The 21,702-nt window shown below is 41.3% G+C and overlaps 1 protein-coding gene across 1 annotated transcript in view; it reads left to right on the top strand.

Moving 5' to 3' along the window:
- Positions 1-20,407, top strand: part of rin3 (Ras and Rab interactor 3) — a 108,995-nt gene extending 88,588 nt beyond the window's left edge. Inside the window, exons 8-10 of the mRNA XM_048538379.2 lie at positions 4,568-4,699; positions 7,060-7,223; positions 17,019-20,407. Coding sequence (XP_048394336.1) covers positions 4,568-4,699; positions 7,060-7,223; positions 17,019-17,330 — 608 coding nt within the window. The 3' untranslated portion in view covers positions 17,331-20,407. The remainder of the gene's footprint in view (positions 1-4,567; positions 4,700-7,059; positions 7,224-17,018) is intronic.
- Positions 20,408-21,702: the final 1,295 nt, after the last annotated feature.

Below are 21,702 nucleotides of genomic sequence, written 5' to 3'. Positions count from 1 at the left end.
TTCGCTACAGGAGTGTAACTGTGTTCATGAACCTGCAAAATGCTTCCAACACTGCATCACTTGCCAAAGGAGTTTAAAGTTATGCAAACTAAACCCAGAGTCATTTATCAGGAATAAATTCCAAAGATTATTCATTAACAAATACTGTGCAGAGGATTAATGAGATGCAAAGAACTATCCTAAACAGCTACAGCATTTGATGTATAATCTGAGCTATTTGTCCCTTACACAGCAACAGATGCTTCAGGCTATTTGCCTGCTTTGTGTAACTGTGCCTGATTAGTACGGACAAAGTAAGTGATGCGGTGTGTGCTGCATATTGATGCTGTCTGGGGTATCACGCTATGAATGAATGATGGTAATCCCACATAATGTAGATTGTCTCAGTTCATCCAAAATGGCAAAAACAACTTGTTTATTTAATGCAGTAGTCCAACCATCTCACAAATCATTCCACAGCCCCTGCCAACTCATGCTCCTTACCTTTACACAAGCTAATTTTCAAAATGTATTTAACTCACAGTTTTAATGTGAAGCTGTAAATAAGCTTGTTAAAATTCTGCACGTACACAAGCTCATGTTTTCATGCACTTGGAATCTAACTGAGCCAAGGACCACTCTTTGCTACAATCTGGCTTTGGCCTTCAGTGTCTGAAATAAATAACATTGCAAACAAACCTTATCAGTTTTTTTTTAAACAATTGAAGAAGCTTGGTCTGGTTTATATTATTTTCTAAGTCACATGCAACACATAAGATAATTGTTGTATGTGACTTAGCATAGCCTGAGGGGAGATAAATATATTTAACCTAGATGGACCAAGTTATTTAGTACATATTTGTAAGTGCAAGACTACAGCATTCAATTCATAGAACACAAGGGGCTGAAACTGCTGCAGGAGTTCATACACTGGAAGCCATAAACTTTCTTGTGAGCACCAGGAATATGGTGTGATATTATAGACTTTTATAGAATTATAGAATTTTAATAATGGTTCATGGACTGAAGGAGCCAACAAAGATAAACTGTTATACATAGTCAAAAGTTGCAGCTGAAGTCTTCACCTGACAAAGGGGCAGCGCTGCGAGAGCTTATGATTTCAAATAAATTTGTTGGACTATAGCCTGCTGTTGTATGACTTCTGACTTTGTCCTGCCCAGTCGAACACCAGCACTGTTATACATAGAAAGAAGTAGTATAGTGGTTAGCAATAACTCTGACTGGAAATAAGCTGTTAAGTGACAAAGACAACTGATGCATCAAAGATTGAAAGCAATTAGCTATGTCGGGGGAAAAAGAAGAAGCCATGGCTCCATAAACTGCTTTGGCACCCGCTTGTCAACTCATGCTACAAGGATAAGTGACTGCCCTGCTGAAGAATTTAAGGAGTTAATCACTAGAAAGCTGCGTCTTCAAATAGGCACTTAAGGCCAAGTATAACAAGAAACAAAGAAACTACTTCTGATAAGGAAGCAAACTGCAGTTCAATATTTTAGATGAAAGGGATTAAAACAATCATCAATATTATTACATCATGAACCTGAAGAATGAAAACAGAATAAGAAAACAATTCTAAAACTCTCCCTTAGCAGAACTCCAGAGAACTGCATGATGCAAGGATCAAACTCTGGATGTATCCGGAGATAGACGCTTAAATCAACATTCTAATGAAGAGGACCCATAACTCTTTTGTTGCAATTTACAATCACGATTCCACTGGGCTTTGTCATATTATTTGATGGATGATGCAAATTAAGTGCACAATTCTGAATAAATTGTATCAGAAATTAATTTCTGAAGTACCACATTGCACACCCAGATAATTTTATGAAGCAATCAGCAGAAAAAAATTCTGTTTTGCAACAAAATTTGTCAGCAATTTTCTTCCATTTTTATGTTTAGAATAATACTTTGTCAGTAATATTAGAATGGAAAAGGAAATCATTAAGCTAACTGTTAAAATCATAAGTTCTCAAAGTTTTCTTACTGTCACCATTGATTAGCCTTTTCAAATATGAAGTGCTCCAAGTAGTTTCCAACAGGGTCAAAAACTTTCCATAAATATTATTATTTAAGAAATCACAAAAGTCTAACAAATGGTCCGGGTTACTCAGTCAATTGCCAAGGAGTGGCACTTGCTGCTTAATTGAATAAAGTTGCTCACAAAACTCTAGCATTCTTTTAGATTGGACTTCCCTTTCCCGAGGTCAGTTTGAATCTGGTGCAAAATCAACAGGATCGCTATATATCCAGCAATAGTAATATCATCAAGTTAAATAGGCAATCAGTCCCATTGTAGAAATTCACACAGAAGTCCAAAAGTTTCACTTGTACTAATACTTTGCAGAAAGTGAAATAAAGAATTTTTAAAAATGAAGAAATACACTTTGGTAGGAGTAACCAGAAGGCAAAGTACGGGGCTAATGGTAAGATTCTTGGTAGTGTAGATGAGCAGAGATATCTCGGTGCCCATGTACACAGATCCTTGAAAGTTGCCACCCAGGTTGACAGGGCTGTTAAGAAGGCATACAGTGTTTTAGCTTTTATTAATAGAGGGATCGAGTTCCGGAACCAAGAGGTTATGGTGAAGCTGTACAAAACTCTGGTGCGGCCGCACTTGGAGTATTGTGTACAGTTCTGGTCACCGCATTATAAGAAGGATGTGGAAGCTTTGGAAAGGGTGCAGAGGAGATTTACTAGGATGTTGCCTGGTATGGAGGGAAGGTCTTACGAGGAAAGGCTGAGGGACTTGAGGCTGTTTTCATTGGAGAGAAGAAGGTTGAGAGGTGACTTAATTGAAACATATAAAATAATCAGAGGGTTAGACAGGGTGGATAGGGAGAGCCTTTTTCCTAGGATGGTGACGGCGAGCACGAGGGGGCATAGCTTTAAATTGAGGGGTGAAAGATATAGGACAGATGTCAGAGGTAGTTTCTTTACTCAGAGAGTAGTAAGGGAATGGAACGCTTTGCCTGCAACGGTAGTAGATTCGCCAACTTTAGGTACATTTAAGTTGTCATTGGACAAGCATATGGACGTACATGGAATAGTGTAGGTTAGATGGGCTTGAGATCGGTATGACAGGTCGGCACAACATCGAGGGCCGAAGGGCCTGTAGTGTGCTGTAAATGTTCTATGTTCTAAAACTACTTTTTAATCAAGCTAAAGTATGTAGGTGACTTTTTTAACCTTGCGGTGGAAATCTGACATTCCAAAATTATGAAGAGTTTTTCAAGGCCAAGGGAAATTTTTCAGCTGTATTTATGAGTGCTGTGTGGTATGTAAAATCTTATTCAATAATATGTAACTTTTCCAATGCTTTCTACATTGAGAATTATCGTGTAGAAACGCATGTTCTTATCAGCTCAGTAATTTTAAATTGATTGAAATCTGAGGGATCTTCAGAAATGGTCTTCTGGAGAAAGATAGAAATACAAGCAGTACATGTACAGGTTCCAGACTTCGCCATCAGTTTTAGAGACATAATGAAGGAGAAAACTGACAATTTCATTGTCATTACTACAGCAACGTCTGTGCTGATATATCCAGCATGCTTCTTTCGCATTGCAGTCATTCGTCTTCAAGTTGTTACCAGTATGACTAAAGACAAAAGTAGTTATTTATTGTCATTCCTCATTACCCAGACCCAGAAAGTTTCCAAACGATTGCCAATTTCTCTCCACAGTAGCAACTTGTATCAGAGATAATAGGAACTGCAGATACTGGCGAATCCCAGATAACAGAGTGTAGAGCTGGATGGGGGCTTCCTGCTCCCAAGATGCTGCATGGCCTGCTGTGTTCATCCAGCTCTAGACCTTGTTATCTAAAAATCAACTTGCACTGTGTTTTCTTGATCATTTGTTTTTCCTTCCTGGAACTATCGAACAAAGGAAAGTTGAGTAAGGACAGGATCATGATTTGTTAAGATGTGCACCCACAGTTAAAGCATGCTGACTTGGCCAATCTTTGAAGAACTGCCATTTGCGATCACAAACCCTGTAATGTGTTCTTACCTGAAAGAAAGAATGTAAGGGAAGCCAATAACATGTAATCAGCATTACCATGAGATTTTGTAATAAAAACATTGTTACGTTTATTGTAATACATATTCAATGTAATAGAATAATTTTCTCAATGTGGCCTAGAAGCGAGCTTTTGTGAATAAGATGTAAGTTGATATGCTGATACTGTTTAAAAGAAATTACATCTCTACTGATACATTTTAAGTTTTATGTTTTAGTCAGCAAGTTGAAATTGTTTAAAAAATTGTGTTTTTATTATGTCACCAGTGGCAGTTCTAATTTGAAAAGGATGTCAGGGAACTGAAAATCAAATTCAGGCATGTTTTGTAATAGACATCTGTGCTGAGGATTTTTATCTGGGATAATTCCTGAAGGTCTGTTTACTCGCACAAATATGTGCTCATAAAATAAATTCGAAAGCAGTGCAATGCTTCCAAAACGTAGCATTTTCTTTTAACATTGGTCTTTTACTGCGGCAACTTGTCGACACTTCTGTGAACTAATGGGAGATGCTAATTGACTGTCCAATTTTCTTTCTGCTTTAGCAAAGCCACATGGTGCTGATGATTTCCTCCCTGTGTTGATGTACGTGCTGGCAAGGACCAACCTGACATCATTGCTTCTAGATGTGGAATATATGATGGAGCTGCTGGATCCATCATTACACTTAGGAGAAGGTAAGTTTGCTCTCACTTAAAGTACAATATGGTGTGCCAACAATGCTCCCTGTTGGGGATGAGTGAGCAACACATGTTAAACAAATTGACTGCGTTCTTTCTTTACTTTAAATTTGACTTCATAATACGAATACTTTTTTGCTATTCGTTCAGGTGAGTTGGGCTCTGCTGGCTGGGCCAGCATTTAATGCCTATCCCTAATTGCCTTGGAGAAGTTGTGGTGAACTGCCTTCTTGAAATGTTGAAGTCCATTTGATGCGGGCACACACAATGGGCATTTGCTGCCCATCTCTATTTGTTCATTTCATGGTGATGGTGATTCATCTTCTGGAACTTTTGGTGTTAATGGGGTGTTAGGAAGGGTGGGAATTCCAGGACTTTGACCCAGTGACACTGCAAAAATGACAACGCATTTCCAAGTCAGGATGGTCTGTGGCCTGGAGGGAATTTTGCGGGTGGTGGCATTCCCATGTAGTTGCTGTACTTGTTCTTCTAAATGGTCCTGGTCATGAATTTAGAACGGGCCTGACTAAGGCGCCTTGTCACTTTCAACAACTTCTGCACACATATCCCCAGGTTCCTCTGTCCTTCCACCGCTTTAGATATTTTACTGTTTGATGTTTTCTGTCCTCATGCTTCCCCCCAAAGTTAATCACTTCTCACTTCTCTTCATTAAGTTTCATCTATCCATTCAACCAACCTGCCTCTACCTTCTTGATGTCTATCCTGATTCTCTTCACAATTCACTATTCTTGCAGATTTTACGATTTAGAAGTGCAGAAATATTTGTTTTCATACTGTTAAGTCTGGTCTTTATTTTCATTTTTTGCCATCAACAATGAGAGTGGACAGGTATGGGGAAGAGGTACCCTTTTGATAATGTCATTGGACTAATAATACAGAACCACAGGGCAATTTTCTGGGGATATGGGTTTGAATCCCATCATGACAGACGATGCCAACTAGGCCCTTTGAAATGACCTAGCAAGCCACTCAGTTCAAGGGCAATTAGCCTTAGGCAATGAAGGCTGACACAAATCCCATGAACAAATAAAGAAAAAAAGCTATTTTAAACTTATTGGTGTTGGGAGTGAGAGTTATGTGGGTGGAAAACGTAAAATTTTCAATTGCAACATCATGTTAAATGTCAACATTTATAACATACTGCCAGTTATCGCAGTTAATAAATGTTTTTGCCAAATTAAACAAGAAACAGCAGTGTTTTCATTTCTGATTGAAAAATCATTCTGCTCTGCTCTATCTATTTGGCAAATTCAGCTGTTTTTATGCAGTTAGCCACCCTTAAAGTTGACAGATGTTATATGTTCTCCACCATTTTACAGATTCACAAAACTACAGTCTCAGCGCCAGATAGTTGCAGAGTTAAAAAGGATAGGAGAGAACAACAAAAACCGAAAGGAAGATTTGCATTCATATAGTACTTTTTTTCACAGCCAGATGTCTTAAAATACTTCCAATGAAGTACTTTTGTAGTGTTGTTACTGTTTTAATTCAATTTGTGCACAGCATATTCCCACAAACAATGATCTATTAATGATCAGGGCACAGGAGATAAGTTATCCACACCTCTTCAGAATTATGCCATGGATTCCTTCATATCCAAGCAAGCAAGAAGGGACCCTGGTTTAACATCTCATCCAAAAGAATGCACCTTCAGCAATGCAACGCTCCATCAATACTACCCTGGAATTTAATCCTCAGATGGGGATTGGGAATATCAAGGAAAAGAGCCCTACTCTGTGAGCCAGACCTAGAGAAAAGGGATAAAACGTGAAGGTGGACAAGAAACCCGAGCAAACTCCTGAGATGGAGAGTAAATGGTTTCAGCAGCAGTTACCGGGGTTTCAGCTTTTACCTTGAGGTTGAAGAATCCACTGAAGTCATGCACCGGCTGGTTCAGCCTGAGTGACAGCAAAAAAAAAGGATGCAGAGCTTTGGCTAGATGTGAGATGGAATCATTGTGGTTGAAGAAAGAAAGATTCAGTAATTGTTTATTTGCTGGACATAACATGGAACTTCAATATGATTCAAAAGATGTTTGGTATTCCTTCAAAGCTTAAGACAGGCAACTGTAGACATATATCCATAAGTAAATAGGGTAAAAGAGTTCATTCAGCTAAGTAGCAGTAATGAAATTAATGGACATGGGGTACTATTGATTTCAAATGATGAATAGTTTCCGCAGCGCTATGCTTTAAATGTAATTAACACAAATGCTCAGTAACACAAAATGTTAAATAGCAGAAATGAAAATTAATACAATTATTTTATATAGCAAAAAATCAAGTTTTGATATAACCAAGTATTGTTGTGAGTTAATGGACTTTGCTCTGTTTCAGGATATTATTACTTAACAACAACCTATGGTGCCCTAGAACATATCAAACACTATGACAAACACACTGTCACTCGCCAACTTAGTCATGAGGTCCAGGACTCAATCCACCAATGGCATAGAAGACGAACCCTGAACATGAAACAAACATCTAGGTCATCCATGCAGGTGAGTGTTACAACAGAAGCCCAGTGAATCTATAAGTAAAAAGAATCGCAAATATGTCGAAGACCGTGATATGTGCCGAGTATGTTATTATCCTCTAAGTAAATTTGCCATTGTCCCAGAGGACTGCGCTCTCATTGGAGAGATTTGACAGGTGGTGAGTTTCACCTGAGGTTGACCACACCTCAGCAAGGTCAGGAAGTTACAGGAAATGAATCTGTGCTGTTGGCATCACACTGCATCACAAACCAACCAACCTGGCTAACCAACCTCCTTATTATCCTATCACCACTGGTGGTACGGCTTAATCCACTTTGTCAACACTTCCCCAAGGACAATTTAATCCACCAGCGCTTTAATGCATTTCTTAGATGGCAGATCATTTTAGCAGAGGTATTGGAAGTGCAGGTGGTACCAAAGGAAAAGAAGAGAAAAGCCGTCACAACCAGTGGTTAGAAGGGGTGTGCAATGAATGAAAGTGACAGCCATGGTAATGAGGGACGAGGAGTTTGACCTGTTTGACAGGTCACGGATGTTTCGGTATCCCCACAGGAGCGGTCCCGGACCACCCACGTGAGGGCCAGGATTCTGTCCTCACATGGCGTGAGGAGCCTGATTCCGACCCCCTCTGCCCTTGCTGACTCACTCTGTCCTGCTATTGGCTGTCTTCTACAGCAGTGAGAGAAGGGAAGGAATTGAGTGAGGTGAGGGTGGGTAGCACAGCTGTAAGTACAGGTGCAAGTCATGGGAAGATGGTGAGGTCGTTAAGGAGGCGTGGAGGCCATGCAAGTGGTCAGTGAGAACCAGTAAGAGATGATGTTGCAGATGACAGAGAGTTTGGAGGGGCATGCGTGTTGCTGGCAGCTGGGTGCAGTAGCGGAGAAAAGAGTGTGGTACTTAACTTGGCAGAGCAGAGAAGACCATTGACCTTCTGGGTGGCACTAACCTTGGACCAGGCTGCCAGAGCCTGATGCTTCTTTGCTAGTCCCATGGAAATATGACAACTTTCCAGTTTGCACCACCCCCTTGACTATGACCTCAGGTCCTTGTCACAGTTCCATCTTCCCCTTTGCTGTCATCTTCCATAAACATCCATGACTGAGTGAGGGTAGTTATGGAATGCCAGTGCTAGTCCAGGTGCGCAGCATATTGAGCGTCGGATGCAAGAGATGCCAGTCTTTCAGCAAATATCTGCTGTGTGGTGAGTTGCTTTGGGAACAGTGGGCTATAAGATAGAGGCAGAATAGCATGTGACAGATGCCTTGGGGCAGGGTGGGTAGTTAATGAGACATGTTTAATAGTATAATGGTAAGATATGGCCTGAGGGCAGAAATCTGTCCAAAACTGTCAACACCATTTAGACCTAAGCATATTTTATCTAAATGAATATTGCAGAACTCTGAGATGCCAAGCAATATGTGTATCCTCATGCATGTATCATAAGGGGTTAATATGCAGGCACAGCAAGTAATTCAGAACTGAAATAGAATTTTTTGATGGGAAGAAATTGAATTGTAAATATGTGGTTATAGTGTTTCAGTTATATAGGACATTATTGAAACCACATCTGCAGTACAGTGCGCAGTATCAGTCTCCCTTTTTAAGAAGGAATGTAAACACATTGAGGCAGTTTAGAGAGTGTTTACTAGACTTGTAATAAACAAAGAACAAAGAAAATTACAGCACAGGAACAGGCCCTTTGGCCCTCCAAGCCTGCGCCGATCAAGATCCTCTGTCTAACCTGTCATCTATTTCCTAAGGGTCTGTGTCCATTTGCTCCCTGCCCATCCATGTACCTGTCCAAATATATCTTAAAAGACGTGAACGGGTCTGCATCTACTACCTCCACTGGCAACGTGTTCCAGGCACCCACCACCCTCTGAACTTTCCACGCATGTCTCCCTTAAACTTTCCTCCTCTCACTTTGAACTCATGACCCCTAGTAATTGAGTCCCCCACTCTGGGAAAAAGCTTTTTGCTATCCACCCTGTCTATACCCCTCATGATTCTGTAGACCTCAATCAGGTCCCTCCATCTTTCTAATGAAAATAATCCTAATCTACTCAACCTCTCTTCATAGCTAGCCCCCTCCATATCAGGCAACATCCTGGTGAACCTCCTCTGCACCCTCTCCAAAGCATCCACATCCAGAGACACATAAAAAAAAATCAGAGGGTTAGATAGGATGGATAGGGAGAGCCTTTTTCTTAGGATGGTGACAGCGAGCATGAGGGGGCATAGCTTTAAAGTGAGGGGTGAAAGACATAGGACAGATGTCAGAGGTAGTTTCTTTACTCAGAGAGTAGTAAGGGAATGGAACGCTTTGCCTGCAACGGTAGTAGGTTCGCCAACTTTAAGTACATTTAAGTCGTCATTGGACAAGCATATGGACGTACATGGAATAGTGTAGGTTAGATGGGCTTGAGATCGGTATGACAGGTCGGCACGACATCGAGGGCCAAAGGGCCTGTAATGTGCTGTAATGTTCTATGTTCTATGTTCTATCCTTTTGGTAGTGTGGCGACCAGAACTGTACACAGTACTCCAAATGTGGCCGAACCAAAGTCCTATACAACTGCAACATGACCTGCCAACTCTTGTACTCAATACTCCGCCCAATGAAGGAAAACATGCCGTATGCCTTCTTGACCACCCTATTGACCTGCGTTGTCACCTTCAGGGAACAATGGACCTGAACACCCAGATCTCTCTGTTCATCAATTTTCCCTAGGACTTTTCCATTTACTGTATAGTTCGCCCTTGAATTTGATCTTCCAAAATGCATCACCTCGCATTTGCTCGGATTGAACTCCATCTGCCATTTATCTGCCCAACTCTCCAGTCTACCTATATTCTGCTGTAATCTCTGACAGTCCGCTTCACTATCTGCTACTCTACCAATTTTAGTGTCATCAGCAAACTTGCTGATCAGACCACCTACACCTTCCTCCAAGTCATTTACATATCACAAACAGTGCTCCCAGCACAGATCGTTGTGGAACACCACTGGGCACAGATCTCCAATTTGAGAAACTCCCTTCTACTACTACCCTCTGTCTCCTGTTGCCAAGTCAGTTTTTTATCCATCTAGCTAGCACACCCTGGACCCCATGTGACTTCACTTTCTCCATCAGCCTCCCATGGGGAACCCTTTCAAACACTTTACTGAAGTCCATGTATATGACATCTACAGCCTTTCCCTCATCAATCAACTTTGTCACATCCTCAAAGAATTCTATTAAGTTGGTAAGACATGACCTTCCCTGCACAAAACCATGTTGCCTATCACTGATAAGCCCATTTTCTTCCAAATAGGAATACATCCTATCCCTCAGTAGCTTCCCTACCACTGACTCACCGGTCGATAATTACCTGGATTATCCTTGCTGCCCTTCTTAAACAAGCGGACAACATTAGCAAGTCTCCAGTCCTCCAGGACCTCACTCGTGTCTAAGGATGCTGCAAAGATATCTGTTAAGGCCCCGGCTATTTCCTCTCTCGCTTCCCTCAGTAACCTGGAATAGATCCCATCCAGACCTGGGGACTTGTCCACCTTAATGTCTTTTAAGATACCCAACACTTCCTCCTTCCTTATGTCAACTTGATCTAGAGTAAGCAAACATCTATCCCTAACCTCAACATCTGTCATATCCCTCTCCTTGGTGAATACTGATGCAAAGTACTCGTTAAGAATGTCACCCATTTTCTCTGACTCAGCGCATAACTTTCCTTCTTTGTCCTTAAGTGGGCCAATCCTTTCTCTAGTTACCCTCTTGCTCTTTATATATGAATAAAAGGCTTTGGGATTTTCCTTAACCATGTTTGCCAGCAATATCTCATGTCCTCTCTTAGCCCTCTTAATCCCTCATTTCAGATTCGCTCTACATTCCCAATAATCCTGCAAAGCTTTGTCTGTCTTCAGTCGCCTAGACCTCATGTATGCTTCTAGGTCTAATAAGTGTTTCTTTTCAGTCATTCATGGTACGTGAGCATCTCTGGCTGGCTAGCATTAATTGCTCGTCCCTCGCGGTCCTTGACAAGGTGGTGGATAGCTGTTTTCTTGAAACGCTGCAGTCCACCTGATGTGGATTGACCCACAATGTCTTTAGGGAGGGAATTCCAGGATTTTGACCCAGTGACAGTGAAGGAATGGCAACATATATCCAAGTCAGGGTGGTGAGTAGCTTGGAGGGGAACTTGCAGGTGGCGGTGTTGGCATGTATCTGCTGCTCTTGTCCTTCTAGATGGAACTAGTTGTGGGTTTGGAAGGTGCTGTCTAAGGATTCTTGGTGAATTTCTTGTAGTTAGTACACACTGCTGTTTCTGAGCATTGGTTGAGGAGGGAATGGATGTTTGTGGATGTAGTGCCCATTAAGCAGGTACTTTGTCCTGGATGGTACCAAGCTTCTTAAGTGTTGTTGGAACTACACCCATCCAGGCAAGTGGGGAATATTCCCTTGACTTGGGCATTGTAGATGATGAAAAACTTTGGGGAGCCAGGAAGTGAGTTATTGGCCATAGTATCCCTAGCATCTGACCTGCATTTGAAGCCACTGTGTTTATGTGGTGAATCTGGTTGAGTTTCTAGTCAATGGTCACCCAAGGGATGTTGATCATGGAGGACCCAGTGATGGTAACATCATTGGATGTCAAAGGGCAGTGGTTAGATTGTCTCTTATTGGAGATAGCCATTGTCTGGCATTTGTACATATTAGGGAAAGGCTGGATTGGCTAGGTTTACATCTGCTGGAGTTTAGATGAGTAGGAGTGACTGGACTGAAAAGCCCAAGATGACGAGGAGACATGATAGGGTATGTCTGGAAACACTGTTTCCCCTGATGGGAAAATATATAACTAGGAGTCATTGTATAAAAATTAGGAGTTGCCCATTAGGGACAGAGATAAGGAAGATTTATTTCTCTCAGAGGGTTCTTTGGAACTCTTCTTCAAGAGGCAGTGGAGGCGAAATCCTTGAATATTCTTAAGGCAGAGGTAGACAGTTTCTGAATAAACAAAAGTGTGAAAAATTACTGGGGATATGGAGTTGAGATTAACATCAGATCAGCTATGGCTTAATTAAATAGCGATGCACACCCCGATGACTTAGTGAGCAACTTTGGCACCCTTAGTCCCCTTTCACCCTCATGGGGAAGCTCACACGCCCAAGGGCAGTGCACTGAATGCTGACAACTGACACCAAGGCACTCCTCCCCATTTCCTCTGCGCTGGGGCCCTGAACATTCCTGAAAGTAGGAAAAACTCTCCATCAGATCCGGGCCTCATAAAGTTAAATCTGAACACATGTTTCTGCCTCAAGTAATCTGTAAGTTATAACCCCGTGCACAGTAATGAAACGCTGCTGGAAATTTTGGCAGAATTCAGTTTAATCACAAGACAGAGCAGAGCCCCCAAATCCCGTTGTGAGCACAGGCTAAACACTCTTAAAAGGCTGAACTCAATATTTGAAGCAGAAAATCAAACCAGTCAATTATATCAAAGAGGTTTCCTGTGCGCCGCATGTGTGTCATATCTCGTGAAGCAGAGGATAACCACATAATTCACAACATAATGTATAGCACGTACTTTTCAACAGAATTTTAAAGTGTGTCTGTGAGAAGTAAAGCTATTTTTGAAAATTAATTGCATTAGTATTTTAGGATGCAGGCATTTAAATTGAATATTAACTCAGTTCAAAACCTAAATAAAGAAATTATATGGTTTTAATCGGATAGGATACCATTAACTTCTCCATGGGAAATACTATTTTCTGACCAAGTAATCTGGCACATTTTATGGATGTTGTAATGGAATACTAAGATATCAAGTATAAAGTCATGGGATTATAAAATATGGACAATGCAGCCTGTTCATTTCGCCATCACAGAAACCCCTCAGTGATCTACCTCATTTTAACCAAGCAATCGTCCATCTTGTCCAGTCACAAACTTGACAGTTTTTATGAGTAACTGAAGGACAGCAGTTTGACTAAATGGAGGAGCTCCAAATTACTAGTAATTAGCAGAGACAAATTTGAGAAATAAGCAGTGTACTAGATTGACCCATTGATTTTTAAGATCCACACAGGAAATCCCCTGTTTAAATTATCTTAATGATAGTCTTCAGAAACAGTCCTGACCTTGGCAGGAAGCTTTTCCTTTGTTTTCAGTCCAGCCCTTTTCAGGATTAGATGTGTTTACTGCTAATTTTTGTCTCATTTCTCCTTCACTTAGGAGTCCTTTGATAGTTGGCAAATGTCCAAATTGGGAAACAACTAGAATATGTTGGCAGGGACAATAGCCGAATCCAATCTGTGCTGTGTGAGCATAGAAAAAATGTTAACGTTAGGTGCAGCAGTTAAATCATCCACAGAATGACCTTTAAATGGAAAGATTTCTAATGAAGAGGAAAAAGAGTTTAGTGTGACACACAGTGATTTGTGGCTAGGTCTGCCGCAAAATGATGTATAAACAATCGCCTCCAGCATTTCACTTATTTATAAAAAGGGAGGTACATACATGTTACTTCCTGCTAATTATAAATAATGAACAGCAGATTTGCTGAAGAAACAACTGAAGTCTTAATGTGGAAAATTTGAGTATTTGAATTGAATTTAATTGAATTAGCTTTATTGTCACATGTACTGACATAAATACAGTGAAAAATTTACAATTCACCACTTATGACGCCATCTTAGCTACAAGGTACCTAGGTACAGATTCTTCAGTGCAAATGTTTAGGGGAAAAAATAGAAAAATAAAGAAATAAAAAGTCTATTGCTATAGATCATAGTAATAAATTAGAAAATAGAAAATTGAACAACATTTTTGCAAACCCAGCCCATACTGGCACCCAGGCTCCAGTCATCACTGGGCCTAGACTCCAGTATTGGATTTGTGTTAGATTCAATTGACTGTAACTGCAGAATGTTACAATTTTAATTTGAGATTAATTTCGGGCCTGGCTGCACCTAATCTCCTGATCAGCAGCAATTCAGGACCTCAAACTGTCAAGACTCTGTTTGCATCCAGCTGGGTTTTCCAGTCTCGGCTTCAGCATCGACGTTTTTGTGCAGCCATTCAATGGGCTAGGACAGTGATCAGGAACAGCACGGAGGGCATCCCCCTTTTATTTACCACATCAGCTCCAGCATTCGGGAAAGAGCTCCAAGCTGTCAGAGGGGCATTGCCAGTTGTGTTGGAGTGGCCAAAGGTGAGCAGTCATGTCAGGAGTTTGCTGCAGGCTGTTGTTTGGAAGGTTCTCAGTGGTGGATGTTAAGTAAAGGGATGTGGATTAGTAGCATTGGGGATTACGGGGCGGGGGGGCGGGTGTTGGATTGTTGGCTGGGGCCTCTGAGTGGTAGGCCATCAGCTTGAGAGCTTTCGGGGTGTTAAATGATCAGGTTGGGGTGGGGTTCAGTGAGGGTTTCTGCATTGACAGGCAATGAGTTCCAGACTCTCCACTCTCTGGGTGAAACAAAAACTATTTTTCTCATGTCCCCTCCTGCTTCATACAGTAAATCTACGCTCTCCAGTAATTGATCCCTTCACCAAGCAGAGAGGTGCCTTCCTGTCTAACTTTTCTATGTCCCTCATAAATTTATGCATCTCAATCGTCCTCAACCTCCACCTCAGTCCCATCTGTTCCAGAAAAAACAATATCTGTGATAACAAAGTGTGGAGCTGGATGAACACAGCAGGCCAAGCAGCATCTTAGGAGCAGGAAATCTGACATTTCGGGCCGAGACCCTTCATCACCAAAACGTCAGCTTTCCTGCTCCTATGATGCTGCTTGGCCTGCTGTGTTCATCCAGCTCCACACCTTGTTATCCCGGATTCTCCAGCACCTGCAGTGCCTATTATCCCCGTCTATCTAACCTGTCGTATTAATGCTTTGGAAGCAGTTCAGAGAAGTTTTCCCAGTCTAATACCTGGCAGATTGTATTATGAAGAAAGGCAAGACCTGAATCTTGCAGTGTAGAAGAGATGGACATGACTTAACTGAAGGATATGAGATCCTGAGGCAATTCCATGCAATTAGATGTGTAAAGGATGTTTCCTCTCTTTAGAGAACCTGGAAGTAGATTTTCAGAGATTCTAGTAATAAGGGGTCTATCTAATATGAAGAGAAATTGAGCAGTTTAGGCCGATACCTCATGGAGTTTAGAAGAATGAAAGGAGATCTAACTGAGGGATATAAGATGCTAAAAGGAATTGACAAAGTTGATGTAGAAAGGATGTTTATTCATGTGGGGCAATCTAGAACGAGAGATCACGGTTTTAGGGATAAGTGATAACAGATTTAAGTCACAAGATTAGGAGAAATTAATTCTCTCAAAAGGTCATAAATCTGTGAAATTCATTACCCCTGGGTGTGATGGATGCTGGGAATTTGAGTAAATACGAAGAGGAGACTGACAGATTTTTAATTAGTAATTGGATGAAGGAGAGCAGGCAGGATAGTGGGGCTGATGCTGAGATAAGACAGCCATCATCATATGAAATGAAGCAGCAGAAGGCTTGAAGAGCTGAAAGGCCCTCCTGTTTCTAATTCTTGTGTTCTTATGTTTAAAAATAAGGTATCACCAATTTAAATCAGAGATGAGAAATATTCTCTCAGAGGGTTGTGAGTCTTTGTAATTCTCTTCCTGAAAAGGCGGTGGATGCAAAATCTTTAAATTTCATGTTAGATGGAGATAGATTCTTAATTACCGATGGAGGACAGATTATTGGGGTATGAAGGAATGTAGAGTTAAAGTTAAAATCAGATTTGCCGAGTCTTATTAAATGACAGAGCAGGCTTAAAGGACTGAATGGCCCACAGTAGGTCCTTGTTCATATGTGCATACGTTTGAGTAATGACGTAATTACTGAGGCACGCTAGGGATCAAGCAAAGTAGGAACTGCAGAGTAAGGGTAACATCACGAACCCAAGTCTCCAACGCTGAGCTCAGAAATAGTTGCAGAGGACCTTACACAGTTTAGATCAGGACATCAGAAGTTTCAACTTTCTAAACAACTCTATTGCAGCTGCTCCATGTCGAGACTCCCCTGAGGTCCTGAAGTGTAACAGCTGTAATCATTTATATATGAAAGGCATCACCTTCTTGGCAGAGTCTCGGACTTATTCAATTCCATGTAGGCTTTTCAACATTTGCTGAAAGGCTATCTGTGCACAGGGCAAGAATTACATTTTATATTGCAGCTTTGCAAGATGACAAAGCTATCTTCCTCATATGTGTTTCTTCATACTTCTGTTCATCAAAAAATTCAATTGACTGTGAGGTATAATAGATGCTGTAGCGTGGACCTGCTGTTCGCAAAGTCACAACATGGAGAGTTTGCCCTGTGTTAATTCAGCGGGGTGTGAGTCAGGCCAACACTTGGGGCAGTAAAACTGGTATCAGTCTCTCCCACCATGGTTTGAAATAGGAAGATTCCTCTGGACTCCAGCTCCTCCTTGTTTTCTAGAGCTTATCACTTGTCCCTGTCAAGAGTAGAAATGAATGAATGATCACTCCTGCGATGTTGAATGTTCAACACAGACAAATTTCTATAAGCTGTTGATATTTCTAACCAGAGACATTATTACACACTTCAGATGCAAGTGGGACTTGAATCCAGGTCCCCAAGCTTAGAGGTAGGGATACTACCACTGCACTGAGATCCCTTATTATGAGATGCTATTCTAGTTACAGTTTAGGGCTCCCTCTGCTGACCAGAACTGCAACAGCTTGCTACAATTATGCCTTAATTTGTTTCCAGTGATTTTTAATATATAATCCTTTTTGTCTTTTTGTAGGATTTCCTGAGCATACACTTTTTAGAGCTTGGATCTAATGTCAAAACATTTGCCATAAGCTCAGAGACAACCGCAGAGAAGCTGTCCAGTCAGTGCGCCGAAAAGTTTGGCATCTCAGAGACGGAGGACTACTGCTTGCATCTTGTTGTGGAGCAGAGGAGCCAACAGCTTGCTACTGACGCGATGCCTCACTACCTCAAGAACATCCTTCACAAGAGCCAGCCACAAAAGGACTATTATTTTGTATATAAGCGGATTGACCTGTCGGAGCAAGCAACAAACCCACCAATAAAGAACCTCCCGGCCTTTTGACTTTCTTATAATAAAGTGATAGAGCTGCATTATTTTTCTGAGAATTAGGAGAGGAAGAGGATGCAGTATTTTGCATGAAAATGCATGGAGACTAACACGAAAGCCGGAAATCCTGGAAACTCGCAGCAGTCCAGTGAGCAGTTGAAGGGGTGATCTAACCCTTTACCAAGGCTTCAACTTATTTTTCTTGTTAGCTTAGGAAATATCAAATATTTCTGGGTTTTTCTTCTCGATATTTTTTAATGTTTTTAGAACAATACTATTTAAACATTTTGTGTGATTACATTTGTCTTTGGGGCACTACTTCACTGTTTCCTGCCTCCATTATTGTAAAAGGAAGCTCAGTGAAGGGATTATTTGAGAGTCTGTCAAAGGTAGACTTGAGTGTACTAAAACTTAAGGAACGGTGTGAGAAACACATGTTTGAAGCTAATTTTATGGTTGCCTCAAAGATTTTGGCTCAATCACAGAAAATGACAGCCCGGCTAAAGTCTGTGGTCTTTACAGATATGCAGTCCCAGTCCTGTCTTTGTTAGTGCTACAGGGAATGGCTGTGTGATCATCCGGCAGTGAATGATCATCTGATCCCTGGAGAGAAATCTGCTTGTTTGAGTGGTAATGTGTCTAGGTGAGCAGTAATGCTAACATGTCAGATAAGAAAGTACCTTGTGGTCTGCTGCTAGCAATGTGAGTCACAAAGTATTCATAGCTTAGTGAGAAACAAGAGGCCCAAGGCCATAAATGAAATTTGAATCAGAGGATTAGAAATAAAAATTGAGGCATTGCTGGATTTGCGTGCACATAGGTGATGAGTGGACAGAATAAGGTACGGGAACGTAGATTTGAATGAGTTATTGCTTTTTGAAACATGGGAGATGGTAGGTTAGTCAGGAGAGAATTGGCTTTGTCAAATCTGGGTTTAACCAGATATTGAATGAAGGTGGCAGATATGCTCAATCAGACAGAGATGGCCATTGTTGTATAGTTATGTGTGACTACATTTTGTCAACCCTGTTCTATTACGGTATTTCACATGTTTTTGAACAAGCAATGACCAAACCATCACTTTTAAAATCTAATGCAAGGTGGCCATGCACACGTAGCAAAGTTATGAATTTCACTCGATAGTATTGGATTGTAAATATTAGGAAGCATCTTTTGCTGAAAGTATTATCAAACAACTCTCTGATATAAAAACCAAAAGCACTGCGGATGCTGTAAATCAGGAACAAAAACAAAGTTTCTGGAGAAGCTCAGCAGGTCTGGCAGCATCTGTGGAGGAATAAACAGAGTTAACATTTCGGGTCCAGTGACCCTTCCTCAGAACTCTCTGATATGTTTTTTGCTGTCTGTTTAAAGCAAACAAATTATTGGAATGAATGGCATAGGCTATGGATAACCTTTTCACAATGTCAGCTATTCAGCTGTTCCAGAGTCAGCAAACATCACAAGGTGCATTATAAAGGGGGATTAACACCTGGAACAGGCAGCACGCTGACCATCCACAGGAGATCCCCTTTAGAATGGTGCTGGCTAAAATATTGGCGGGGGCCAAGTTGTCAGACCCCAGTTGAGGTTGTTGCAGCATTGTTAATATCCACTTCCACAATTAAAATCGACCCCTATCATTATGAAAATGTAAAAGAAGTATGTGACAATTGACCATCAATATTTGTCTCAAACCTCAGTTTGTGCATTTCTCAAGACAGGATAATGCATTGCACATGCAGCGAGATTGCAAAATGCACTGAAACAGATGGGAAAGTGGTTGTATACTTCACATGATGGTGGGGTGGGTGTATACTGTAAGCAGCGGGGGAGTCAGTATATACATGGGCTGTGGGTATGTACTGTACGCAGTGGGGCAGTGGGAGCACACACAATGGGGAATAGGTGTATGCTGTGCATGATGGGGGAATGGTTGTAAACACAATGGGAGAGTGAGTGTATAATGTACACAATGGAGTGGGTGTATACATGACGGGGGAGTGGGTGTGTACTGAATACAGTGGGGGAGTCAGTGTATAGGTGGTGGGGGAGTGGGTGTATACACAATGGGGGAGTGGATGTACACTGACAAGATGGGGGAGTGGCTGTATACACGATGGGAGAGTGGGTAGATAAACCTTGGGGGATGTTGTGGGTATGTGATGGGGGAGTGGCTGTATACACAATGGGGGAGTGAACATATACTGTACACGTTGGGGGAGTGGGTGTATATGACACATGATCATCTGTTTTGCGATTACCAAAGTAAATTGTGCAACAAAACCTCTGCTGCATGTAGCTTAGGCACTAAGTGTTATACAGCTAAACAGTAAAGAGTACAAAATCTTGAACCAGATGAATTAGATCACAAGTTGAATGATTAATAAAATATATTTCTCAGGCACTGGTGTATGCATTTTCTATAGAATTATTATTGTCTACAGAATTAAAGAATCAACTGATTACTTTTTATTATTGGTGATCACTGGTGAAGCCGATGCAAAGATGCGTACTATGGCATAATTCTAAAATTTAGTAACCCACGGTAACAAGTCAGTATTTCAAATAATATGTCATTCAAAGGAGTTTTAAGCAACAATAAAAGGGCTGACATTTATTGTAAATGTATGTTTCTCATATGTGTAAGCAAGTATGGCTCCAGAATGTAGCCTTCAGTTTTACTGAGACTTTAGTTAATTTTTTGTCTTAAATCATTGGTGGTTCTTCAAGGAAATGGGACTTAAAAGCAAGCAAAGAACCTCTGACCAAATGTAAAATTAATGAATTACAGATATTGCAAATTTGTATTGTCAACAAAGCTGATCTCATTTCATGAGTGTCGATCTGATAATGTGCACCAGCGTTTTTATACCAAGTACCTGATGTGTCATTTTCCTTCATTCATGGATCAACCCTGTCTTCTTGCAGAGAGATCCACTGTATTTCATTGTTTTATCCTGGGATCAAGCAATTAATCCAAAGGTAAAGAGACCGCCCCAATAATGAACTAGAAGTGCCTTTTATAGATATACTGTACATTTTAAAAGTGTCTTGTAAATGACTATTATATATTTACACAAGTGTTACTAATAAACCTATTTCTCAAACAGCAATTAGTGTGTGATGTAAATTCAAATGGATCAAAATTTTGCATCAGAATATTATCAGGTACAGAGACATTTTAGCCTAACCTGAATGAGTTGTCTAGTTTATGTCTCATTCAATTTGCTTTTTATTATATCAGTTATAATTTATTTTCTGTTCATTTGTGGGATATGGGCATCACTGGCTAACCAGTATTTATTGCCCATCCTTAGTTGCCCTCAAGAGGGTGATGGTGAGCTGCCTTCCTGAACCAGTTGAAATGTTTCGTGACTGGAAGGTGCTTGCCACATACAGAGCACAAATGCTCAACAAAAGGGTTTCCAAGTCTCTGTTTACTGTCACTGATGTAGAGGAGGCCACTTTGGGAGCAGTAGATCGAATTGGCGGATGTGCAGGTGGACCCCTGTCTAATGTGGAAGATTTGTTTTGTGTCTTGAATGGAGGTGAGGCGGGGGGTGCAGGTGTAGGGGCGGTTGTAGCACTTCCTGTGGTTGCAGGGAAAGATGCCGGGCGTGGTGAGGTTAGTGGGGAGTGTGAAGCGGATGAGGGAGTGGCGGACAGAGCGGTCCCTACAAATGGCAGAAAGACAGGAGGGAAATATCTCTTTGGTTGTAGGGTCAGTTTGTAGATGTAAGAAGCAGTGGAGAATGATACATTGAATACAGATGTTGGCGTGGTGATGTGTGACAACAAGGGGGATTTGTCTTTGTTGGGGTTTGGCGATGTGAGGGTAGAGGTGCGGGAAACACAAGAGATCCTTTTGAGGGTATTTTCAATCACCAGAGGGATTTTTTTTGCCACAATACCGAATGGTTTTTTCACTATTATCTCATCATTCCTGCTTCAATAATTATCCACCACCCCCCTACAACATCTCTCACATTGGATTTCCTTTTCACCTTACCTAGTGCTCTTTCTACAACAACTCAGCAGTCAGCAGATAACCACCAAACACTAGTGTCCCATGCGGCCATGCCACCTTGAAAAGCCCACTGTGCACTCGGACATGGTCTGCCCTGCTTTGCTGGAAGGGCGCTGAAGTTTCAGCAGAATGAGATGGTAACAACATGGGATTTCTTCTTCCCCCTTCATCAGGACCAGTGAGAAAAAGGCCACAATGCCAACCATGCCAACATGTTCCAAGGTTGCCACCTCGGTTAAAGCAGCTTCAATTTTCTGGAGAATTGCCCCGCACTATATGAGGAAGGTCAATGTCCTTCTCCATCTGCCAGGGTAGGTGCTGCTATCTTTCCTAAACCTCACACCCACTCAATCTCAG

The sequence above is a fragment of the Stegostoma tigrinum genome, chromosome 10 (genome assembly GCF_030684315.1).
Source record: "Stegostoma tigrinum isolate sSteTig4 chromosome 10, sSteTig4.hap1, whole genome shotgun sequence".
In the NCBI taxonomy this organism is placed as follows: Eukaryota; Metazoa; Chordata; class Chondrichthyes; order Orectolobiformes; family Stegostomatidae; genus Stegostoma; species Stegostoma tigrinum.
The sequence above is the reverse complement of the archived record's forward strand: the minus strand, read 5'-3'. Positions and strand labels throughout refer to the sequence as shown.